Source organism: Papio anubis, chromosome 8, assembly GCF_008728515.1.
Source record: "Papio anubis isolate 15944 chromosome 8, Panubis1.0, whole genome shotgun sequence".
NCBI classification, from domain to species: domain Eukaryota; kingdom Metazoa; phylum Chordata; class Mammalia; order Primates; family Cercopithecidae; genus Papio; species Papio anubis.
In genome coordinates, this window is record NC_044983.1 from 36417304 (window position 1) to 36438456 (window position 21153).

Below are 21153 nucleotides of genomic sequence, written 5' to 3' on the forward strand. Positions count from 1 at the left end.
GCAAGCTCCGCCTCCCAGGTTCACGCCATTCTCCTGCCTCAGCCTCCGAGTAGCTGGGACTACAGTCGCCCGCCACCACGCCCGGCTAGTTTTTTGTATTTTTAGTAGAGACGGGGTTTCACCATGTTAGCCAGGATGGTCTCGATCTCCTGACCTCGTGATCCACCCGCCTCGGCCTCCCAAAGTGCTGGGATTACAGGCTTGAGCCACCGCGCCCGGCCTTTTTTGTATTTCTTAATAGAGACGGGGTTTCACTGTGTTAGCCAGGATGGTCTCGATCTCCTGACCTCGTGATCCGCCCGTCTCGGCCTCCCAAAGTGCTGGGATTACAGGCTTGAGCCACCGCGCCCGGCCGGATCAGGGCTTCTTAACTGCCTAGGAGACTTGGTGGAAATGGTTGTATCGGTTAGCTACTGAGTCTTGCTCTGTCGCCCAGGCTGGAGTGCAGTGTATAACAAGCCATCCCCAAACAGTAACTAAGCAGCAGCGATTTGTTATTGCTCTCTATCCTTTGGGTTGGTTGGATTATTTGCAGATCTTGCTGAGCTTATTCGTATTGCTGCATGCAGTTGATGGCTAGATTGTCCTGGGGTGGAAGCTCCAAGATGGTCTTACCCATACATCTGGGGCATTGCTGGGGACAGCTAGAAGCCTGGGAGTTCTCTCTATCCTCTTGGTCTCCCAACATTCCGATCACTCAGTAGTCTAGCTTGAGTTTTATTTACATGGTAGTTTCCAAGGCCACTTAAGGCCTAGGCTCAGAAGTCCCATAACATCACTTACCAAGTATTCTGTTGGTCAAAGCAAGTCACAGGGCCAGTCCAGATTCAGGAAAAGGAGAAAAAAATGCCTTTTGTTGTTGTTGTTGTTGTTGTTTTAAGATGGAGTCTCCCTCTGTTGCCTAAGTAGCTGGGATTACAAGCATGCACCACCATGCCCAGCTAATTTTTGTATTTTCAGTAGAGACAGGGTTTTACCATGTTGCCCAGGCTGGTCTTGAACTCCTGAGCTCAAGTGATCCACCTGCCTTGGCGTCCCAAAGTGCTGGGATTACAGGCATGAGCCATTGCGCCTGGCCTTTTTTGTTTGCTTGTTTGTTTGACAGAATCTGGCTCTGTCGCCCAGGCCAGAGTGCAGTGGCACGATCTCAGCTCACTGCAACCTCCACCTCCCAGGTTCAAGTGATTCTCTTGCCTCAGCCTCCCAAGTAGTGGGGATTACAGGCGCCTGCCACCACTCCTGGCTAATTTTTGTATTTTTAGTAGAGATGGGGTTTCGCCATGTTGGCCAGGCTGGTCTCGAACTTCTAACCTCAGGCAATCTGCCTACCTTGGCTTCCCAAAGCACTGGGATTACAGGCGTGAGCCACGACGCCTGGCAGGAAATGCATGCCTTTTAATGAGAGAAGCTACATGTGCAACAGGAATGGGAGGTGTGGCAGGAGCCACATTTTCGAATAATCCTCCATGAGGGCCAGACCTCAAAGCATGGGTCTTAGAGGGAAGGTGCTGCCCATCCTGATGTGTGGCCAGCAGAGCCAGGACCAGGTACAGAAGCCGAGTGGAATCACAACCTTGTGAATCAGGGTTAAAGAACAAAGGACACCTTCCTGAAGGTACTGACTCATAGATCCCATACCCTGTTCTCACAGCCTTATGAGCACCTCCACAAAGCAAACCACACAAGATCGGGTGCAGTAACTCATGCCTGTAATCCCAGCACTGTGGGAAGCCAAGGCGGGTGGATTGCTTGAGGCCAGGAGTTCGAAACCAGCTTGGGCAAATAGTGAGACCATGTCTTTACAAAAAAATTTAAAAACTAGCCAGGTGTAGTGGCGTGCACCTGGAGTCCTAGTTACTCGGGAAGCTGAGGTAGGAAGATCTCTGGAGCCCAGGAATTTGAGGTTACGGTGAGCTGTGATCATGCCACTGCACTCCAGCCTATGTAACAGAGTAAGACCCTGTCCCAGAAAAAAAAAAAAAAGCAAACCACATAGGTGGCCATGATGCTAGACCACTAAGCAATATATTACTCTTTGTGTTGTGCCTTCATTGCAGGCCACCACCCAAACCATCTCCTCTTCCCCATCCAAGCGTCCTGCAGGCCAGGCTTTGGCAACACTCTTCAGGGGAGCCCACACCTGCCCTGCCGGACCCAGCACTCCCTGCAATAGGATGGACTCATATGTCTGTGCCCAGCAGTACAAAACCAGGCAGGAATGAGAATAGCAGAGGGTGCAGTCGGGCTCAGTACTCCCTTTGGTTTGGAAGTGGACAATGTGGAGGTCTCTTGCCTTAAGGAGTGTGTGTGTGAGTGTGTGGTGTAAACAGATTTCTCTCTTCTGCCCTTCTGAACACAAGGGTAGAGCGGGCCTGCATTAGTTTACTATGGCTGCCATAACAAAATAGCACAGATTGGGTGCTTTAAACAAAATGAATTCTCTCCCAGTTCTGGAGGCTGGAAGTCCAAGATCAAAGTGCCAGCAGGGCTGGGTTCTGAGGCCCTTCTCCTTGGCTTGCAGATGGCCACTTTCTCCCTGTGTCTGCACATGGGCCTTCCTCTGTCTGCATCCAAATCTCTTCTCATAAGGACCCCAGTGAGATTGGATTAGGGCTCCACCCTAACAGCCTCATTTTAATTTAATCATCCCTTTAAAGACTTTATCTTCGAATACAGTTACATTCCGAGGTACTGGGGTTGGGCTTCAACATAAGAGTTTTGGGGGCAGGCTGAGCATGGTGGCTCATGCCTGTAATCCCAGCACTTTGGGAGGTCAAGGCAGGTGGATCACTTGAGGTCAGGAGTTCAAGACCACCCTGGCCGACATGGCAAAACTCTGTCTCTACTGAAAATACAAAAAATTACCCAGGCATGGTGGCGAGTGCCTGTAATCTCAGCTACCAGGAGAAGGCTGAGGCAGGAGAATCTCTGGAACCGGGGAGGCGGAGGCTGCAGTGAGCTAAAATCATGCCACTGAACTCCAGTCTGGGTGACAGAGTGAGACCCCATCTCACACACACACACACAAAAGTTTTTGGGAGAGATGCTATTCAACTGTTCAGCTCATAACAGGGCCATTCCCCTTTCCAACTGGGACAGCAGGAACTGCTGTTTCTAATGGGAGGCATTTTAGAAGGGCATTCCCTATTGGTAATGAATTTCAGAGGCAGCTTTACCCATGGGGTACATTTGAAGTGTTTGGGAGGAGATTAAGGAAGGGGAGGAGCTTGGCCAGCAATCAGAATAATTAGTTCAGCTATTTTGTTCTGAAAGTCTCTGTCAAAGTCAATTTTCTTTTCTTTTTTTCTCTTTCTTTTTGTTTTTTGAGATGGAGGCTCGCTCTGTTGCCCAGGCTGGAGTGTAGTGGTACGATCTCAGCTCACTGCAACCTCCGCCTCCCAGGTTCAAGCGATTCTCCTGCCTCAGCCTCCTGAGTAGCTGGGACCACAGGTGCACACCACCACACCCGGCTAATTTTTGTATTTTTAGTAGAGATGGGGTTTCACTATGTTGGCCAGGCTGGTCTCGAACTCCTGACCTCAGGTGATCCACCTGCCTTGGCCTCCCGAAGTGCTGGGATTACAGGTGTGAACCACCGCACCCAGCCTGAAGCCAATTTTCAAAGAAACTGACTTATTCCCTCCCATGCCAGAGCCTCAGAGGGAGAGGCTGCCGATCATCCCCATCTGGTATCCAGCAGCTTCATAAGACCCCTGGCCCCTGAGAAATGTTGGGATCTTGGTTCTCTTTGTGGAGGTGGGTGGTTGGGGGGCGGAGGTAAAGAAAAGTCTTGGACTGAGTGTGCTCTGCATCTCTCACCAAGACTTCCCCCCTGGCAGTTCTGTCCTGCTTGTTAAATAGACCATCCAGCCAGAAAAGCCACCCAGATACATGCGATTCCTCCCTGGACTGTGTGACGAGGAGGGAGGGAAGACCGAGATTCTGGTGTGTCGGCATATTTACCTCCAGGTTGACAGGGAGCTGCTGCTCAGACCTGGAGTTCAGATTGTCCAGGGTGTTTTGCTCACTGGCTGTTGGCTTGGATCTGAGCACAAGCATTTGAACCTCCCCCATCCCGGCCCTGTTGTGAAATGCTCTCCCTCTCCCTGGAATGGAAACAGCAGTTCTAGGAATTCCATCCTCGTACTCTCACTAAGCCTCACGTCCCCCCATCCAGGGGAAGAATGCTTCTGCCAAAGGAACCCCAGGGGAAAGTGAGGGCCATGCGCGGCTCAGTTTACAGAAGTCCTGTCCAGCCACAGAGTATGGGCACTGGAGGGCTATGGGAAGCGCTCAAGGCAGGGAACATCCTGTTCTGACTAGCACCCAGAAGTCTAAGACCTCTTAATTTTTCCAACTGAGAGTGTTAGCTAAGGGGTGGTAGCCTGGTCTGCCTTACTAATTTTATTTTATTTTGTTGAGACAGGGTCTCACTCTGTCACCCAGGCTGGAGTACAGTAGCATGATCCTAGCTCACTGCAGCCTCAAACTCCTGGGCTAAAGCGATCCTCCTGCCTCAGCCTCTGGAGTAGCTGGGACCATAGGCGCACGCCATCATGCCAGGCTACTTTTTAAATTTTTTTTGTAGAGACGGGGGTCTCACTGTGTTGCCCAGTCTGATCTCAAGCTCCTGGCCTCAAGCAATCCTCATGCCTTGGCCTCCCAAAGCACTGTAATTGCAGGCATGATCCAGCCTTGCTAATTTAAACAGTAGGAGGCATTTGGGATTGGAGTCAAGGTGGATTAGGTTGGCCTCTGGACGGCTGTGAAGGGACAGCGTTTCTGGGCCTCAGTTTCCTCTTCTGCAAGGTGAGGCTCCTGCGTGAGGAGTTGTAAGGGGGAATAACAGGCTGTGAGCACAGACCAGAGGGAATGACGGATGGCAACCACGATTGCTGTATGCACCTCGCCTGAAAATCTAAGCCTTCATTCATGCAGCACTCCAGTGCTCCTTGGCCTCCAAATATGCTTCCTGTTCCCGGCTCGTGACGTCTTTCTTTGGTTGTGTGTGTTCTCCCAAGTGATTTTCTCTTTAACAACAATTATGTGAATGTCACTTTATTCTCATACAAAGAATCTTGATGTTCTTTATTTTATTTAATCTTCACGATACTCTTCTGAGGTGTGGATTTTGTTATTCCCTCCCTCTTATAACTGAGAAATGAAAGTACAAGTTGGAGTTCAGGGACTGGTATGTGGCAAGCCCAGGTCTGAGGCCAGAACATCTGCCTCCAAGCACTATGCTATTTGTACATTAAGTACCTGCCAACAAGGAGATCCTAAAAATAAATGGCACATGCCTGGTGCTTTCAAAATAGTTTGAATGAGCCTAGTACAATGCCCTTGTTTTATAGATGAGGAAACTAGAACCTAAGGGAATGTCTCTATGGCTTTATTTATTGTAATCCCAGAACTTTGGGAGGCCGAGGTGGGGGGATTGCTTGAGCCCACAAGTTCAAGACCAGCCAAGGCAATATGACAAAGCCTTATCTACAAAAGAAAAAAAAAAAGGCCAGGTGCGGTGGCTCACGCCTGTAATCCTAGCACTTTGGGAGGCTGAGGCAGGCGAATCACGAGGTCAAGAGATCAAGACCATCCTGGCTAACACAGCGAAACCCCGTCTCTATTAAAAATACAAAAAAACTAGCCGGGCGAGGTGGCGGGCGCCTGTAGTCCCAACTACTCGGGAGGCTGAAGCAGGATAATGGCGTGAACCGGGGAGGCGGAGCTTGCAGTGAGCCGAGATCGTGCCACTGCACTCCAGCCTGGGCGACAGAGCGAGACTCTGTCTCAAAAGAAAAAAAAAAAAAATTAGCTGGGCGGGGTGGTACATGCCTGTAGTCCCAGCTACTTGAGAAGCTGAGGCAAGAGGATCACTTGAGCCCAGGAGGCAGAAGTTGCAGTAAGTCAAGGTTACAATATTATTCTCCAGCCTGGGCAACAGAGCGAGACTTTATCTCAAAAAATAATAATAATGATAATTAACAAAAAATATTTATTTACTTATTTTTAGAGACAGATCTTGTTCTGTCTCCCAGGCTACCATACCGTGGTAACATTGTAGTTCCCTTGCAACCTTGAATTCTGGGTTCAAGCATCCTCCTGCCTCAGCCTCCTGAGTAACTGGGACTGCAGACATGCACCACTACACCTGGCTAATTTTTTTATGTGTTTGTTTGAGACGGAGTCTTGCTGTCACCCAAGCTGGAGTGCAATGGTGCAATATTGGCTCACTGCAACCTCTGCCTGGATTCAAGCAATTCTCCTGCCTCAGCCTCCCAAGTAACTGAGATTACAGGCGTCCGCCACCACGCCCAGCTAATTTTTGTATTTTTAATAGAGACAGGGTTTCATCATGTTGGTCAGGCTGGTCTCAAACTCCTGACCTCAAGTGATCCACCTGCCTTGGCCTCCCAATGTGCTGGGATTATAGGCATGAGCCACTGCACCCGGCCTACCCCTGGCTAATTTTTAACTTCTTTTGTAGAGATGAGATCGTGATTTGTTATCCATGCTGGTCTTGAACCCCTCCGTTGCTTTATACATTGAAAGCAAACTGCTGTCACCACAAAGCATGCCTTGAAAACAAAATATCATTCCTATATTTGGTGCACATCTGGAGTTTAAAATCCCGAAGGATACTGGCTAGCAAATATGCTGAAGTTCATGATGGTTCTTGGTTTCCGTGGGCCTAAAAAGGAGGGAGGATGCCCTCACCCTGTCCCTTCCAAGTCTCTCTCCTGAGTTGCTGACCTGTCCTCTGATTTGTCCCTGCTTTGACCGATAATTGGTTGCTGGTATAGATGGCATTGAATAAATGGTGAAATATGTCACCGGGACCCTGCAGGTCATGATAATAACTAGAATTGTGTGGGGCTTCTATTGTGTCAGCCACTGTTCAAATCCACATGGTAACCCTATGAAGTTGGCACTATCATCATCATCATCATCATTGTCATCGCCAATCTGGAGAAGCAGAAACTGAGGCACAAAGAGTTTAAGTCATAACTTGCCCAGAGTCGCGAGAGCTAGCAAGTGGAATGACAGAGCTGGGTTTCCAAAGGATTTCAGGTAGAATGAGCCTCAGTTATTGTCCCCAGATAGTTCAAGACCGAACCTTGAACTCTAGCCCCCAGCAAGCGATGGGCTGGATCCCAGCTACACAAATGGTTTGAGGTGTAGGGGTGCTCCTCTCTTCTTTCCCTGCCCTGCTGGGAGGCAGGGTTCTGGGTTTCCCTGCTCTGCATCTCTGGGTTGGCAATCAAGGTCAGCCTTAGCTCACCTCCCTCACCCCTTGGGCACTGCAGAACTGGGGTGAGATGGATGTTTCTCTGGACCAGGGGTTTAGGGTCAGGCTGCTTGGAAGCAGGAAGATGGAGGACTTGGGATCTGTGTCCCTCAGTGGTCTCCACTTAACGCCTGTCTGTGGACTTCATACACTTGGCTGTAATCACGTGTTTACAGGTCTTTCTCGACTAAATTAGATAAGGTTTAGATCTAGGTGCTTTCACTATATCTGACTTTTTTAAATCCCTAGCACCTCGCATGGTGCTAGTACAAAGTAGAGGTTCAGTGAGTAAATAAATGAGACCAGCACACCTACTTTCAGGAAAAAGGATTGAGCAAAGACTGGCAAATATGTGGGTGAGGATTAACACTTTTGTCCCTGGATTGCAGTAGTCTCTATACTTGAATACAGTTCATGGGAGTTAAGGTGTAATGTAGGTTTTTTTTTTTTTTCTTTTTTTGAGACAGAGTCTCACTCTCTTGCCCAGGCTGGAGTGCAGTGGCACGATCTCGGCTCACTGCAACATCTGCCTCCCGGGTTCAAGCAGTTTTCCTGCCTCAGCCTCCCGAGTAGCTGGGATTACAGGCATGTGCCACCACGCCCAGCTAATTTTTGTATTTTTAGTAAAGACAGGGTTTTGCCGTGTTGGCCAGGCTGGTCTCGAACTCCTGACCTCGCGTGATCCACCCACCTTGGCCTCCCAAAGCACTGGGATTACAGGCATGAGCCCCTGCGCCCAGCTTGAATCTCTTCTTTGGTAAATGAGGTTTTTTTTTTACCTCTGTATTTTCTCTCTTCCTCTCCCCTCATTGTCCCAATAAAATTACATTTCAAAGTTTTAAAAAATTCAGCCAGGTGCAGTGGCACACACCTGTAATCACAGCTCCTCAGGAGGCTAAGGCGGGAAGATCACTTGAGTCCAGAAGTTTGAGTCTAGCCTGGGCAACATAGCAAGATTGTGTCTTTAAGGAAAACAAAAAACAAAAACAGGCTGGGTGCAGTGGATTGCTTGAGCCCAGGAGTTCCAGCCCACCCTAGGCAACATGGTAAAACCCTGTCTCTACAAAAAAATATATACAAAAATTAGCTGGGTGTGGTGACACATGCCTGTAGTCTCAGCTACTCAGGAAGCTGAGGTGGGAGGATCACCTGAGCCCGGAGATCCAAGGTTGCAGTGAGCCGTGATGGCACCACTGCACTTCACCTGAGTGACACAGCAAGACCCTGTCTCAAAAAAAAAAAAAGAAAAAAGAATTTAAATTAAAATTAAAAGTAAATATTTGTTGTTTTTATTATTATGATTCTTGAGCCAAGTAATCTATAATAATAGCATTTCCATTTATAATTTTTTTTTAAAAAAAGCAGTTAATAAATGCTTTGTTTTAAAAATGTGCTTAGTTTTCATTTAGGTTTTCCCAAACCTTCCAGAAGGTCTTGCACACAGTCATAGTAAGGTCTTGCACACAGTCGGACTTCTAGATTTATCTGCCCAGTTTTTCCCTCTCTCCTGAATTAAGACAAGATTTGGAGTGACGGTTTGGCTGCTCCAGCCCTGCCACACAACTGTCAATGTGGGGTTCCCTGAAGCCCTAGTCTTTCTATAATTTTGGCAGAACACGTCTTACTGTATTATTTCTGAAATGTCTCTATGGCCAGGCGCGGTGGCTTACACCTGTAATCCCAGCACTTTGGGAGGCCGAGACGGGAGGATCATTTGCAACCAGGGGTTTGAGACCAGCCTGGCCAACATAGCAAGACCCTGTCTCTAAAAATAAAATTTAATTTAATTTAAAGAAAAAGAGAGAAGTATCTCTGTTATACTTTTACTTGATTTGTGTTTGGCTGGGGATAAGATGCAGGTTGAAATGAATTTTCCTTCAGATTGTGAAGGCATCGAGGCACTGTTTGCAGGCTTCCAATCTTGCCATTTAAGACATTTTATGCCCTTCTCATTCCCTGTCCTTCTATATACCTGAAAATCCTATAAAGGATTTTCTCTTTATCTCTAGTATTGTGAATTTCACAATGATGTTAACTGAGTGTTTTGAATTCATTGCGCTACTTACTGAAAGAGGAGCTTCAATTTCAGGAAAATTTCCGTCTTCTGTTTTTTTTTTTTTTTTTTTTTTGAGACAGAGTTTCGCTCTGTCCCTAAGGCCAGAGTGCAGTAGCGTGATCTCAACTCACTGCAACCTCCTCCTTGTGGGTTTAAGCAGTCTTCCTGCCTCAGCCTCCCGAGTGGCTGGGATTATACGCACATGCCACCATGCCAGGCTAATTTTTGTATTTTTGGTAGAGATGGGTTTTCACCATGTTATCCAGGCTGCTCTTAAACTCTTGATCTCAACTGATCTACCCACCTCAGCCTCCCAAAGTGCTGAGATTACAGGCATGAGCTATGAACACCCGGCCTTTCTTCATATTTTTAAAGTAAATTCCCTTTTATTAGTTTCTCTTTTCTCTTTCTAGACTTACTGCCATCCAATATTGGACCCCTAATTTATTATCCTTTTGCCTGTTGTTCATCTCTCTTTGTCCTTTTGTTTTTCTTTCTTTTTTTTTTTTTTTTGAGATGGAATCTTGCACTGTCCCCAGGCCAGAGTGCAGTGGCACAATCTTGGCTCACTGCAGCCTCCGCCTCCTGGGTTCAAGCAGTTCTCGTGCCTCAGCCTCCTGAATAACTGGACTGCAGGTGTGCATCACCACACCCAGCTAATGTTTTGTATTTTTAGTAGAGACGGGGTTTCACCATGTTGGCCAGGCTGGTCTTGAACTCCTAACCTCATATGATCCCCCCGCCTCAGCCTCCCAAAGTGTTGGGATTGTATACATGAACCACCGCACCCAGCCTCTTTTGTTTTTCTTTAAGGTTTTCTGCTTCCTTTATTACCTGTTTCCTCCTGTTGGTTTGCTTAGATTGCTTATTTTTTGACACAGGGTTTCACTCTGTCACTCAAACTGGAGTACAGTGGCGCGATCTTAGCTCACTGCAGCCTTGGACCTCCTGGGCTCTGGCGATCTTCCCACCTCTGCCTCCTGGGTAGCTGGAACTACAGGCGTGTGCCACCACACTTGGCTAATTTTTGTCTTTTTTGTAAAGACAGGATTTCACTGTGTTGCTCAGGCTGGTTTCAAACTCCTGGGCTCAAGCAATCAGCCTGCCTTGGTCTTTCCTTTCTTTCTTTTTTTGAAAGACAGGGTCTCGCTCTTTCGCGCAGGCTACGGTGCAATGGCATGATTATAGCTCACTGCAGCCTCAACTTCCTGGGCTCAACTGATCCTCCCACCTCAGCCTTCCAGAGTGTTGGGATTACTTGTAGGTGTGAGCCACTGCACCAGGCCTGGCTGTTTTTATTTAAGGGTGGGGAACTCAGGAGCTGACCAGGAGTCCCTTGTGAGGCCCAGAGACTGATGGGTTCCATCTGGTGGCTAGCTGGTTTTATTCACCGCGGACCCCTGTGCCACAATCAGTTTCTGTGGGTCTTTATCTTCACTCTTTATTCTGAAGCAGGGGAAAGGAGAGGGCTTAAGGCTCACCATTCAGGAGGTCAACTTTAATTTCCCTGTCACCCCTCTCCTTGGGGCAAGGGACACCTGGCACCCCTCTGGTAAGTTTGTTCAAGAGAGTAAACCTCAGGGCAGCTGCTAGATGCTGGTAAGAACCTGGGATTTCCATTTTCCATACAGACGTCCAAGCAGTCTCCTTGTTATCAGCCCCCATCCCCAGATTCCATGCTGTGCCTAATTCCTGAACCTTCCTGGGGTTCTCTGGGGCAAACGGAGAACTTGCTCCACCCCCTCTCCCTGCACTTCAGTGTCACCCGCTTGCTCCCCTTGAGATCGCTGACTGCTCCTGTACTTGCCTCTGTCTTTACCTGTTGTGATTTGGGATGACCGTTGGAGCTCTCCCTGCATCCAGGTTGGAGAACGTGCTTGTACTTCTCATTCTTGGTGTTTGGCATGACTTTTGAGAGGAGCAGGAGAAAAATGCCATGGCTCTGCCATCTTGAAGTCGCTTTGATCCTCAAAAGCACTTCATACTCTTTGTTTGTAGTGACCTAGTGGAGGTGGGTCATTTACCCCAGTGTAGAGAGGGCCTGCTGAGGACATAGGACCTCAGCAGGACATAGGACCTCAGCTAAAGAGGTTTTGTTTTCCTTTTATTTATTTATTTATTTATTTATTTTTTGTGACAGAGTCTCACTCTGCCTCCCAGGCTGGAGTGCAGTGGCACAATCTCAGCTCACTGCAACCTCCGCCTCCCAGGTTCAAGTGATTCTCCCACCTCAGCCTCCCGAGTAGCTAGGATTAGGTGTGTGCCACCATGCCCGGCTAATTTTTGTATTTTTAATAGTGGCGGGGTTTCACCATGTTGGCCAGGCTGGTCTTGAACTCCTGACCTCAGGTGATCCGCCTGCCTCAGCCTCCCAAAGTGCTGGGATTACAGGAGTGAGCCACTGCGCCCAGCCTGTTTTGCTTTTAAAGATGAGATCTCGCTGTGTTGGCCAAGCTGGTCTGGAACACCCAGCCTCAAGTGATCCTCCAACCTTGGCCTCCCAAACTGTTAGGATTTACAGATGTGAGTCACTGTGCCCAGCCGTAGCCCCCACCTTTGGCTAAAGTTTTATGTGGAGGCCACCCTAGCATGATGCCACTCCACCTGCCAAACACACACAGAGGTTTCTGTCAGAGCACACCTGACCAGCAGCCCTGAAGGGACCTTGGCATCTATCCCGCCCTCTCGAGTTTCCATTTCCTGACCTTGTACATGGGCCAAGTGTCCCCCGCACCAAGAAGTTCTGCAGCGGGCGTCTTCAGCCAGGCTTTGAGGTTTGTCTTTTTTTTTTTTTTTTTTTTTTGAGACAGGGTCTTGCTCTGTCTCCCAGACTGGAGTCCAGTAGTGCCATCACCGCTCACCACAGCCTCGATCTCTCAGGCTCAAGCGATCCTCCCACCTCAGCCTCCCACATAGATAGGACTCCAAGCGCATGCCACCACACCTGGTTAATTTTAAAAAAATTTTAGTAGGCCAGGTGCAGTGGCTCACGCCTGTAATCCCAGCGCTTTGGAAGGCCGAGGCAGGCGGATCACCTGAGATCAGGAGCTGAAGACCAGCCTGGCCAACGTGGCAAAACCCCATTTCTACTAAAACTACAAAAATTAGCCAGGCATGGTGGCAGGCAACTGTAATCCCAGCTACTTGGGAGGCTGAGGCAGGGAGAATTGTTTGAACCCAAGAGGCGGAGGTTGCAGTGAGCCAAGATCGCGCCACTGCACTCCAGCCTGGGCAACAGAACGAGACTCCATCTCGAAAAAAATTTGTAGATAAGGTCTTGCTCTGTTGCCCAGGCTGGTCTTAAACTCCTGGGCTCAAGCAATCCTCCCACCTCAGCCTCCCAAAGTGCTGGGATTGCAGGTACAAGCCGCCTCACCCAGCCTTCGGCTGACTTTCTGAACGCTGCTGTTTACTCCTCACAGCCCCCTCCCCAACTAAAATACTCTGATTTTATTAGGTAAAATTAGGATTCTTATTTTTAAGTAAGTGTGGTAGGCATAGGACAAAGGGCACGGAGGCTTTTTCTTTCCCTTTTAAGTATAATTAATGATTTAATTTTTTTTCTTTTTTTTTTTTGAGACAGAGTCTTGCTTTCTCTGTTGCCCAGGCTGGAGTGCAGTGGCATGATCTTGGCTCACTGTAACCTCCGCCTCCCAGGTTCAAGCAATTCTCTTGCCTCAGCCTCCCAAGTAGCTGGGATTACAGGCATGTGCCACCACACCCAGCTAATTTTTGTATTTTTAGTAGAGACAGGGTTTCACTATGTTGACGAGGCTGGTCTTGAACTCCTGACCTCAGGTGATCTGCCTGCCTCGACCTCCCAAAGTGCTAGGATTACAAGCATGAGCCACCGTACCTGGCCTGTTTTTTTTGTTTTGTTTTGTTTTGTTTTGAGACAGGGTCTTGCTCTGTCGCCCAGGCTGGAGCGCAGTGGCGCGATCTCAGCTCACTGCAGCCTCTGCCACCCAGGTTCAAGCGATTCTCCTGCCTCAGTCCAGAGTAGCTGGGATTACAGGTGTGTGCCACCACGCCCGGCTAATTTTTGTATTTTTGGTAGAGACGGGGTTTCACCATGCTGGCCAGGCTGGTGAAAGCAAGATCTTCAAGAAGTTATGTGTACTCCCATACTCATAGCAGCATTATTCACAACAACTGAGAAGTGAAAGCAGTCCAGGTGTCCATCAGTCAGAGGAAAGGATAAGCAAAATATGCACACACTCACAATGGGATATAATTCAGCCTTCAACAGGAAGGAAATCCTATCACATGCTACAGTGTGGAGGAACCTTGAGGACATTATGCTAAGTGAAATAAGCCGGTCAGGAAAAGGTAAATCCTGTATGATTTCACTATATAAGATATCTAGAGTAGTCAAAATCAGAGAGACAGAAAGTAGAGCCCTGCTTGCCGGGGCCTCAAGGGAGGGGGGAAGGGGTGTTGCTGTTGAGTTTCAGTTTCGCATGATGAAGACGTTTTTGGAGATGATTGGCGGTGATGGTAGCACAACACTGAGAATTTACTTCACACTACTGAACTGTCTCCTTAAATTGTTTAAGATGGTCAATGTTATGTGTATTTCACAATTTTAAAAAAATCACCAGGGGCTGATGCCCTTTAAAAAGGCTCTCCAGATGGTTGCTGGCCCCTGGGCTCTTCTTTGAGAGTATTGAATCTTAACTCTTGGGTTTCACTCTATGGTAAACAAACCAACAAGAACAAAAAAAGTGTGGCTCATGCCTGAAACCCCAGCACTTCGGGAGGCTGAGGCCGGTGGATCACTTGAGGTCAGGAGTTCAAGACCAGCTTGGCCAACATGGTGAAACCCCATCTCTACCAAAAAATACAAAAATTAGCCGGGCGTGATAGCACATGCCTGTTGTCCCAGCCACCGGGGAGACTGAGGCGGGAGGATTGCTAGAACCCAGGAGGCCGAGATTGCAGTAAGCCAAGATCATGCCACTGCATTCCAGCTTGGGTGACAGAGCAAGACTCCATCTCAAAACAAACAAAACAAAAAGCAAAGTTGGGGGGAAATAAAAAAGGGGGGACTCTTGCCAAGTCTCAAAGATTAAGAAACAACAGAAAAAATGTGGTCCCATCTGGAGCTAGGATGTCCAGCCATGTGTCCACTGAGTCCCCACCCTGCTGCCTGGACCCTGTGGTCTCTGGGCTTCCCTCCCCTCTGGGGAGGGGAGATTGTACAACCTCAAGCCTTGCAGAGTGGAGCAATGCCACCTCTGGCTTCTAGAACCAAAACAAATCTGGGTCACTTTTAAAAAAAGAGAGTTAGAAATTGGTCTTCCCTTACCTCCTCTCACTGTTGCCCTGGCCCTGCAAAGAGAGGGCACCACTGCCCTCCATTTGTAATCTATTGGGCTCACAGACACTCAGACCTAGAAGGTGCATGGGTCTTTATTTTACAGATGAGGAGACGGAGGCCCAAAGCAGGGAGTGCAAGGAGCAGCGTGCACAGGGTCACACAGCTGACTGGGAATGGAGCCCAAATGCACCCTGGTTCTTTCCTTTACACCCCTCCTCCTAAGAAACAGCTGTGTGCTGGAGTCCCACAGGCAATGAGCAGGGCTGTCAGCTTCAGCATCACTGCCTCTCCTGCAAGGGGACAGGAGAGTAAGACAAGTGACTGCCTGGAGGGGCTGCAGCCAGACTAGAGGAACACGGCCAGCAGGTGAAGTTTCTCTTTAGGTATCTCTCTACATTCCTCTGCCCTTCAGCATCTCAGGTCCGCCTCAGCACAGAGCCCCGTTTCGTGAACTCACACTCAGTCTCCGAGATGGAAATTCGTGCCTTTCAGGAGTTTACAGAGAGTCCAGTGCTGAGGATCAAGAAATGAATTTCAATATGTACAACTATTATGGATCCATAAAAATTAAAAATGAAAAAAGTAAAATAAAGCGTAAGAAATGAATCTCAGCTGTTGGAATGCCACTCATCATAGCCCCTAAGTGAGGGAGAGATTTCAAGGTTATTGCTAAGGAAGGGCATTCCTGAAGTCCTTAAATCATGATTCCCAAACTTGGGTTATTCATATTTTATCTGCACAATTATTACTATATCTTGCATTCCACTTGTACAGATGTTTAACATTTCTTTACATCACCTTAGCTTTTGAATTTAGCTTACATTATTTTATTATAGAATCTATAATATAGTATAATATTATTTGTACATTAAAAGGAATTGCTATCACTACTATATGTGGAACACCAGATTCACTTGCCATAAATAGAAGGTAGCTATAAAAAGATATAAAGGGGCTGGGCACGGTGGCTCACGCCTGTAATCCCAGCACTTTGGGAGGCCAAGGTGGGCAGATCACGAGGTCAAGAATTTGAGACCAACCTGGCCAACATGGTGAAACCCCGTCTCTACTAAAGATACAAAAAATTAGCTGGGCGTGGTGGCACACGCCTATAATCCCAGCTACTTGGGCGGGTGGGGTAGGAGAATTCCAAAGTCAGTGACACACTGGCAGGACACACTGGGGGCCTCACAAAGGAGAGGGGCTCAGCAAGAGAGCCTTTGGGGGCAAGGAGAGCCCGCCCTTCACTCCTGCCTCTGGCTCTTCTCTGCAAAGTCCAGGCATTTCTCTTTTTTTTTTTTTTTTTTTTGACATAGGGCCTCACTACAGCCTGGACCTCCTGGGCTCAAGCAATCCTCCCACCTCAGCTTCCCGAGTAGCTGGGACTACAGGCACGTACCATCATGCCCAGCTCATTTTAACTTTTTTGTAGAGATGAGGTCTGTCTAAGCTGTCCAGGCTGGTCTCAAGCTCCTGGGCTCAAGCGGTCCTCCCACCTTGGCCTCCCAAAGTGCTGGGATTACAGATATGAGCTACCACACCCGGCAAAAGTTATTATTTTTACTACTCTGGTTGAATCACTTAATTTTCTGTTTGGTCATTTGTAAAATGCGGCTATTCTGGTTATCCCACAGGAGTGCTGTAAGGACAGGACTGAATAATGAATAGAAATGCATTTTTTCCACCATGGTATGTGATTGTCATGGGTAGTTAACACTGAGCCCTGGTGGGTGAGTGAGCTGAGGGGCTTTAGGGACAGAGCACAGTGTGCACAGAGCCCTGGGAAGACACAGGTGCAGTCGGTGGCCTGCAGACCCCTTCCATTGGATCATTCCATGTGAAGGGGAGTCAGGGCCATTTGGAGGTAGCAGAGTTCTGAGTGGCAGCCAGGCCCCCAAATAAGCCTCATTACTCTGGCTTTTTTTTTTTTTTTTTTTTTTATGAAAAGGAGTCTCGCTCTGTTACCCAGGCTGGTGTACAGTGGTGCAATCAGCTCACTGCAACCTCTGCCTCCCAGGTTCAAGTGATTCTCCTGCCCCAGCCTCCTGAATAGCTGGCGTTACAGGCTTCCGCCACCACGTTGGCCAATTTTTGTATTTTTAGTAGAGACGGGGTTTCACCATGTTGACCAGGCTGTTCTCAAACTCCTGACCTCGGGTGATCCACCCACGTTGGTCTCCCAAAGTGCCGGGATTACAGGCATGAGCCACCGCACCCGGCCTCCTCTGGGTTTTTCAGGAGAATCTGCTGCCTCTACTGCAGCCACACCTTTAAAAATTGGAAAAACCAGCAGGCAAGAGGTTGCAGGTGGCTTGACCAACCTCCCTGTGCCCTTCTAGGTACCAGGATCATCTATGACCGGAAATTCCTGATGGAGTGTCGGAACTCACCTGTGACCAAAACACCCCCGAAGGATCTGCCTGCCATTCCCGGGGTCACCAGCCCTTCCAGTGATGAGCCCCCCACGGAAGCCAGCCAGAGCCACCTGCGTAATAGCCCAGAAGATAAGCGGGCAGGCGGTGAGTGTTGGGGCTTGGCCAGGCTCTACCTTGGGAAAGGGAATGTATTAGCAATACCCTGGAGTCCATCCACTGGGGTGAATTCCAGGGAGGAGAAATGACAGGGACTCTGCCCTACCCTCTAAGGAGCAGCTCAGAGCCCAGAGGGTGAGAGTAGGGATGGGGAGGTTGAACTCTTCATTGATAGCAACTTTCCCCCTGAAAAGGGTCCAGGCATCTCAGGAAAGGTGATCTGGCACCTTTGGGTCATGTAATTAGTGGGGAGTTTGTTTGAAATGGCAGTGGCTGCACACAGCAACTTTCATAAGCATCTGCCTCTGTATAATTGTCCCTGAAGCATTTCCACTTGGAACACACCCATGATGTTTGTGGTGCAAGAGACAAGTTATCAAAGACACAGTGTACTTGTCCTTTGGGAAATTACATGTCTACAAGATAAGAAATACATCTGGGATGCCTCCTGTTGGGCTGTTGTTCCCTAGTGGATCTTTATGAAGGCAGGTAGAAACAATGCAGCCAGTTGTCTCTGCCGATTTGACATTTGGTAGCTGGGTCCTTCCTGCTGTCCCCACCTCCCGAGTAATTAGAGCAGCCACGCTGGTAGTGGTGTAAATGAATGCACTCTTTGTGGCATCTTGACTGGCTTGGCAGAGTGTTGGAGTTCTCTGCTGCAAGATGATGCAGCGTAAGCACTTCCAGGCAACTATACTCAGATTGGAACCTGCCAACCCTTCACCCGGAAGGCCATACCCCAGACCCAGACAGGAAGCAGCAGGGACCTCAGCTGGGCTTGCTCTGTTGACAGCAGCAGAATTCATCTCCCCAGGGCCTGCAGGACATGATTCATAATTACCTTGGGAACCTCACAGTACAAGAGAGACAATAGTTGCCTGTGTCTTAGTCTGTTTTTTTTATGGCTGTAATCGAATACCTGAGAGTGGGTAATTTATGAAGAAAAGTGGTTTATTTCTTACAGTTCTGGAGGCTGGGAAGGCCAAGGACATGGTGCCAGCATTTGCTCGGCTTCTGGTGAGGGCCTCCTGCTGCATCATAACATGGCGGAAGGCATCACAGGGCAGGAGGGGCACATGAGAGAGAGCCAAGCTGGCTTTTTATAACACTCTCGTGATAACTAGCCCACTCCTATGGTAACCATTAATCCAGGAATGGGCTAATCTATTCATGAGGACAGAGCCTTCATGACCCAATTACCTCTTAAAGGCCCCACCTCTTAATACTGTTACATCGGTATTACCCCATTAAGTTTCTGTATGAATTTCAAACCATAGCATTCCAGCCCTGGACCCCCAAAACTCATGTCCTTCTCATATACAAATATATTTATTTGGTCCCCATATCCCCAAAGACTTAACACGTTGCAGTCCTAGCTCAAAAGTTCAAAGTCCAGAATTTCATCGGAATCAGATGAGACTCACAACATGATTCATCTCAAGCTTAATTTCCTTCCAGCTGTGAGCCTATGAAACTAAACAAGTTATCCCCTTTCAAAAAATAGGGACTCTCCCTGGCCCCTAAAAACATCAGCTGGCGGCCAGGCACAGTGGCTCGTGCCTGAAATCCCGGCACTCTGGGAGGCTGAGGCAGGATGAATACTTGAGGCCAGAAGTTCAATACTAGCCTGGGCAACAATGCGAGACCCCATCTCTACACAAAATTTTAAAATTAGCCGGGCATGGTTGTGCATGCCTGTAATCCCAACTACTTGGGAGGCTGAGGCAGAAGGATCACTTGAGCCCAGGAGGTCAAGGCTACAGTGAGCTATGATTGTATAACTGTACTCCAGCCTGGCCAAGAGACTGAGACCCTGTCTCTAAAGAAAAAAGCAGAAACAACAAAAAAGCCCAAGTGATATAGTTTGGATATTTGTCCCAGCCCAAATCTCATGTTGAATTGTAATCCCCAGTGTTGGAGGTGAGGCCTGGTGGGAGGTGTTTGGGTCATGGGGACAGATCCGTCACAGCTTGGTGCTGTCCTCATGATAGTGAATGAGTTCTCTCCAGATCTGGTTGTTGTAAAGTGTGGGAGCGCCACTCCACCCTCTCTTTTGCTCCTGCTTCTTCCATGTGACATGCCTGCTCCCACTTTGCTTTCCACCATCAGGAAAAGCTCCCTGAGGCCTCCCCAGAAGCCAAGCAGAGGCCAGCATCATGCTTGTGCAGCCTGCAGAACCATGAGGCAGTTAAATCTCTTTTCTTGGCTGGGTGCGGTGGCTCACACCTGTAATCCCAGCACTTTGGGAGGCCGAGGAGGGTGGATCATCCGAGATCAGGAGTTCGAGACCAGCCTGGCCAACATGGCAAAACCCCATGTCTACTAAAAATACAAAAATTAGCTGGGTGTGGTGGTGGGCGCCTATAATCCCAGCTACTCTTTTGGGAGGCTTAGGTAGGAGAATCGCTTGAACCCAGGAGGCAGAGGTTGCAGTGAGCCAAAATTGGGCCACTGCACTCCAGCCTCGGAGACAGAGCGAGACTCCATCTCAAAAAAAAAAAAAAAGACAACTTATTTTCTTTATATATTACCCAACCTCAGGCATTTCTTTATAGCAATGAAAGAATGGCCTCATATACCAAGTATTCACCCATTATTGACCTGGCCCTCTGTCCCCTCTCTCCCCAGGTGAAGAGTCACAGTTTGAGATGGACATTTAAAGCACCAGCCCCTCAGGGCCTTCCTGGGAGGAGTCCCACCAGCCGGGCCTTATGAAAGTGATCATACTGGGCAGGCGTTGGCGTGGGGTCGGTCACCCCAGCCCTTTCTCCCTCACTCAGGGCACCTGCCCCCTCCTCTTTGTGAACACCAGCAGATACCTCCTTGTGCCTCCACTGATGCAGGAGCTGCCGCCCCATGGGGAGTGACCCCTGCCAGCACACCCTGCAGCCGAGGGCCAGGAAGTGGACAAGAACAAACCCTTCCTTCCGAATGATGAGCAATTCCAGCCTCTCGCTGCTGGGGGCGCAACCAACCACCCCTTCCTTAGGTTGATGTGCCTGGGAAAGTTCCCTCCCCCTCCTTCCCTAAGAGAGGAAATAAAAGCCACCTTCGCCCTAGGGCCAAGAGTTGGGCCCTGTCTGAGCTTTTTTCAACCCCGTGTGGTAACTAACACCAGCTGCTATCTGTACAGTGCTGCTGCTTTTTTTTTTTTTTTTGAGACGGAGTTTCACTCTTGTGGCCCAGGCTAGAGTGCAGTGGCACGATCTCGGCTGACTGCAACCTCCATCTCCCGGGTTCAAGCAATTCTCCTGCCTCAGCCTCCCGAGTAGCTAGGATTACAGGTGCCCACCACCACACCCAGCTAGTATTTTTTTTGTATTTTTAGTAGAGATGGGGTTTCACCATGTTGGCCAGGCTGTTCTCGAACTCCTGACCTCAGGTGATCCACCCACCTCGGCCTCCCAAAGTGCTGGGATTATAGGTGTGAGCCACCACACGCAGCCTTGTACAGTGCTTCTAAAGCATGGGCCTGTCCTTATTTGATTCTGACTCTGATCCTGTGGGTAAGTACAACAACTGTTATCCTCACTTTATAGCTGAGAAGACTGGCACAAGAACAGGTAAAATCGTGCAGCTGCTGAATGGCACATGGGACTGGGTTTGAGTCCTGCTACTCTTTTTTTTTTTTTGAGACGAGATCTTGCTCTGTGACCCAGGCTGGAGTACAGTGGCATAGTCCTAGCTCACTGTAGCCTCAAACTCCCAGGTTCAAGCAATCCTCCTGCCTCAGCCTCCTGAGTAGCTGGGACTACAAGTTCATACCAGCATGCCTGGCTAAGTTTTTTGTGTGTAGAGATAAGGTCTTGCTATGTTGCCCAGGCTGGTCTTGAACTCCTGAGCTCTAGTGAGCCTCCCACCTCAGCATTCCAAAGTGTTGGGATGACAGATGTGAGCCACCACACCCAGCCCATACCCTGCTATTCTTGATCTCTTGTTTTTCAGTGGCAAGGCAGCT

At 48.7% G+C, this 21153-nt stretch overlaps 1 protein-coding gene across 1 annotated transcript in view; it reads left to right on the forward strand.

The window, feature by feature from the left end:
* Nucleotides 1-20263, forward strand: part of EIF4EBP1 (eukaryotic translation initiation factor 4E binding protein 1) — a 28872-nt gene extending 8609 nt beyond the window's left edge. Inside the window, exons 2-3 of the mRNA XM_003902649.3 lie at nt 17004-17183; nt 19824-20263. Coding sequence (XP_003902698.1) covers nt 17004-17183; nt 19824-19855 — 212 coding nt within the window. The 3' untranslated portion in view covers nt 19856-20263. The remainder of the gene's footprint in view (nt 1-17003; nt 17184-19823) is intronic.
* The last annotated feature ends 890 nt before the right edge of the window (nt 20264-21153 follow it).